Below are 4,667 nucleotides of genomic sequence, written 5' to 3'. Positions count from 1 at the left end.
CTCCCTTGTTTCTCTATTGTGAGAGCGAAACAGAGGCAGATAACGAGAGGACAGCACCGGAGCTGGGGGGTAAGCACCGATAGTGGACCAACTGGGGGGAAAGAAGCGGTGAGTTTATCTAACAACCATGATGTATTTGTAATGTGCTCGACCGGATCTTCCGTTACACTTTGTAATGTCAACTGCTTTTTCTAATAGCCTACAAGACAAGTCTAAACTATAGCCTATACTACACAACTATTTCAAAAGTAGGCTTAATAAATATGAAGTAGACTTCTGAGGGTGTTAATTCATTACCGAGTCCAGACCATAGAAATAGAATCTCATTCTAGTTCTGTGGTCAAGAACCGGAGTCAGTATCATGCAACCAGTTCGTTATCGTTTAAACAATGAATTCGCACGCACGCCCATGATGAGTTCAGCCTGTGGGTTAGCCCCTTAAATGCTTTATTGCAGGTGTCAAAGTTTGTCTTTCCCCAGACTCTTGAGGACGATTAAATATCTTACCGTTACACGTCTTTGCGATCTCACCTGTACGGTTGTACCTGTCTGTATTGTTTCCTACATGCCATAAGACCCAGACATGGGCAAGAAGGACGAGATAGCTGTGGCCAAAGTCAAGATTGAGCAAAACGGAGACATTGGGTAAATATTTAGGTGCTATGCCTAGAATTTTGTCTTTGGTTGTTTGTATTTTGTCAACAATTGTTTCTATAGTCCGTATAATATCGATTTGTGTTATTATTCCTTCATTGGAATTACGGTCTAGTTCCTGAGTTAAAAAACTCAATAACTTAATCTGCCGTTTTTAAAGTTTAAAGATTATTATATAAAATTGATTTATAAAATGACGTTGTAGATATTCTGTCTCTTCTAGAGAGGATAAAGATGAAGAGAAAAAGGGGGAGAAAGAGCCAAAGATGCCGATGATTGGCGCCATCGCTCTGGTGAGTAGCTTAGATAAACTGTCACATACTTCTCCAGCTTTACACACTGTAGACTATTTATTATCAGGGCCCTGAGGTATTATTGGTGTGTGTGTGTGTATGGGTGGGTGGTTGTGCGAATGTGTGTGCATGTGACTGTGTGCGTGTAACGTGCTTGCATGCCTGTAAAGTTGGAACCCAGATCAGACATGAATGTGGAAATGGGGGGGTTGGGGAGTGGTCTGCTTCCTCTGTTTCCCTGCTGGGCCAGTAGCATAGCTGAAGGTTGAATTTCCTCTGGACCCCTGCTGGGCCTGTAGAATAGCTAAATGTTGAATTTCCTCTGTTCCCCTGCTGGGCCTGTAGAATAGCTGAAGGTTGAATTTCCTCTGTTCCCCTGCTGGGCCTGTAGAATAGCTGAAGGTTGAATTTCCTCTGTTCCCCAGCTGGGCCTGTAGAATAGCTGAAGGTTGAATTTCCTCTGTTTCCCTGCTGGGCCTGTAGAATAGCTGAAGGTTGAATTTCCTCTGGACCCCTGCTGGGCCAGTAGAATAGCTGAAGGTTGAATTTCCTCTGTTTCCCTGCTGGGCCAGTAGAATAGCTGAAGGTTGAATTTCCTCTGTTTCCCTGCTGGGCCAGTAGAATAGCTGGTTAAACTTCCTCTGGTTAGGAGCCTCTACCACTGGAGAAACATACTGGAGTTCTACATACAAAATGACTCAGAGTATTCATTACCTTCATATGTTCTCTTTCTCTCTCTGCTCATCTGTCCATCTCTGTCCCTTTTCCTCTCCACTTATCCTTCCCCCCTTTAATTCATTATCCCCTTCCCTCTCCCCTGCCCCTTCTCACTCCCTTTCTCTCTATCCTTCCCAATCTCTCACTTCCCTCATATCCCCATCCTGCCCCTCACTCTCGCTCCTCTTCCCCCATGCCTCTATAGTTCAGGTTTGCTGATGGTTGGGACAGGTTGATGATTGTGCTGGGGACCATCATGGCTATGGTTAATGGAACGGTCCTCCCTCTCATGTGTATCGTCTTTGGGGACATGACTGACAGCTTCATAGGAGACTCCATACAGACACAAAATAACTTCACCAGTAAGTCAGTCCCTACACACACACACACATACACACACACACACACACACACATACACAAGCATGCACGCAAAACACACACACACACACACACACACACACACACACACACACACACACACACACACACACACACACACACACACTCTTAAAGGACAACGCCACCACTTTTCAACCTCATTTTCATCTCCAACGCAATACCAGTGCCTACATGTGAAAATGACGCATTTCTACATTTATTTAGGAAAAAATATAACGTTAAATAGTTATACCTGATGACATCATAAAAAGCTAAAACATTTTTAAATAAACAGTGATTTTCAAACAATATGAGATTTGAGGTGATGCGGGGAGCAAGAAAATACCCTCTGGCTAGAAACTCAATTGCAAGTTTTGAAAATCACAGTTTTTTTGACACAGATAACAATTTTTTTAGGACCTTCTCATCTTTTTAACCACAGATCATAGAAACAGGCTGTTTTCACATATAGACACTGGTTTGGTGTTGGAGATAATGAACATGAGGTTGAAAAGTAGTGGAATTGCCCTTTAACTGTCTAACTGTCACATCTTTTCCTGCTCTAGACATCACGTTCCCTGTTTCCAACACCACTCTGGGAGAGGAGATGACGGGGTGAGGCTAAGACTCAATGATATTTCAGTTTACCAAGAAGGGAGTAGTTTCTGATCTTTGACCGGATTTATTTCAGAGGCTCCGTATCCGTGAGTCCGCAAATTCTCACAGTATCTCACGGGAACTTGGACTTCATCTATTTTCATAACCTAGACACGGTGAACTGCATAGTTAAAGGGCAATTCCACCACTTTTCAACCTCATGTTCATTATCTCCAACACCATACCAGTGTCTACATGCGGAAACTATTCAGACACCTTGACTTCTTCCACATTTTGTTATGTTACAGGCTTATTCTAAAATTGATTAAATCATTTGTTTTCTCTCATCAGTCTACACACAATACCCCATAAGGACAAAGAAAAAACAGGTTTTTAGAAATGTTTGCTAATTTATAAAAAAAATTCTACTGAAATATCACATTCACATAAGTATTCAGACCATTTACTCAGTACTTTGTTGAAGCACCTTTGAAAAGGATTACAGCTTCAAGTCTTCTTGGGTATGATGTTACAAGCTTGAGGAGTTTCTCTAATTCTTCTCTGCAGATCCTCTAAAGCTCTGTCAGATTGGATGGGGAGCATTGCTGCACAGCTATTTTCAGGTCTCTCCAGAGACGCTTGATCAGGTTCAAGTCCGGGCTGTGGCTTGGCCACTCAAAGACATTAAGAGACTTGTCCCGAAGCCACTTCTGCCTTGGCTGTGTGCTTAGGGTCGTTGTCATGTTGGAAGGAGAATCTTCACCCCCAGTCTGAGGTCCTGAGCGCTCTGGAGCAGTTTTTCATCAAGGATCTCTCTGTAATTTTCTCTGTCAATCATCGCATTCTTTTTTTTGTTATTTTACCCCTTTTTCTCCCCAATTTCGTGGTATCCAATAGTTAGTAGCTACTATCTTGTCTCATCACTACAACTCCTGTACGGGCTCGGGAGAGACGAAGGTTGAAAGTCATGCGTCCTCCGATACACAACCCAACGAAGCCGCACTGCTTCTTAACACAGCGCGCATCCGACCTGGAAGCCAGCCGCACCAATGTGTCAGAGGAAACACTATGCACCTGGCAATCTTGGTTAGCGTGCACTGCACCCAGCCCGCCACAGGAGTCGCTGGTGCACGATGAGACAAGGATATCCCTGGCCAAACCCTCCCTAACCCAGACGAAGCTAGGCCAATTGTGCCCGCCCCACAGACCTCCCGGTCGCGGCTGGTTACGACAGAGCCTGGGCGCGAACCCAGAGTCTCTGGTGGCACAGCTGGCGCTGCAGTACAGCGCCCTTAACCACTGTGCCACCCGGGAGGCCCAATTATAGCATTCTTATCGGCAGACTCAATAGCCTTGGTTTCTCAAATGACTGCCTCAGCTGGTTCACCAACTACGTCTCAGATAGAGTTCAGTGTGTCAAATCGGAGGGCCTGTTGTCCGGACTTCTGGCAGTCTCTATGGTGGTGCCACAGGGTTCAATTCTCAGGCCGACTCTTTTCTCTGTATATATCAATGATGTCGCTCTTGCTGCTGGTGATTCTCTGATCCACCTCTATGCAGACGACACCATTCTGTATACATCTGGCCCTTCTTTGGACACTTTGTTAACAGACCTCTAAACGAGCTTAAATGCCATACAACACTCCTTCCGAGGCATCCAACTGCTTTTAAATGCTAGTAAAACCAAACGCATGCTCTTCAACCGATCGCTGCCCGCACCCACCCGCCCGACTAGCATCACTGCTCTGGACGGTTCTGACTTAGAATATGTGGACAACTACAAATACCTAGGTGTCTGGTTAGACTGTAAACTCTCCTTCCAGACTCACATTAAGCATCTCCAATCCAAAATTAAATCTAGATAATTCGCAAACAAAGCCTCCTTCACTCATGCTGCCAAACATACCCTCGTAAAACTGACTATCTTACCGATCCTGAAGCTGGAGACTTATATCTCCCTCTCTAACTTTAAGCATCAGCTGTCAGAGCAGCTTACCGATCACTGTGCCTGTACACAGCCAATCTG

The 4,667-nt window shown here is 44.6% G+C and overlaps 1 protein-coding gene across 3 annotated transcripts in view; it reads left to right on the top strand.

Moving 5' to 3' along the window:
• The window catches only part of abcb4 (ATP-binding cassette, sub-family B (MDR/TAP), member 4), a 26,099-nt gene continuing 21,432 nt past the window's right edge, over positions 1–4,667 (top strand). Inside the window, exons 1-5 of one of the 3 annotated variants that reach the window (XM_029688796.2) lie at positions 1–108; positions 576–645; positions 878–947; positions 1,870–2,026; positions 2,611–2,659. In XM_029688796.2, coding sequence (XP_029544656.1) covers positions 584–645; positions 878–947; positions 1,870–2,026; positions 2,611–2,659 — 338 coding nt within the window. In that variant the 5' untranslated portion in view covers positions 1–108; positions 576–583. Of the gene's footprint in view, positions 109–575; positions 646–877; positions 948–1,869; positions 2,027–2,610; positions 2,660–4,667 lie in introns of those variants that run through there. The other 2 variants (XM_029688799.2, XM_029688812.2) reach the window with 2 other exon arrangements.

The sequence above is a fragment of the Oncorhynchus nerka genome, linkage group LG14 (genome assembly GCF_034236695.1).
Source record: "Oncorhynchus nerka isolate Pitt River linkage group LG14, Oner_Uvic_2.0, whole genome shotgun sequence".
NCBI lineage: Eukaryota > Metazoa > Chordata > Actinopteri > Salmoniformes > Salmonidae > Oncorhynchus > Oncorhynchus nerka.
This window is presented reverse-complemented; position numbering and strand designations above follow the sequence as displayed.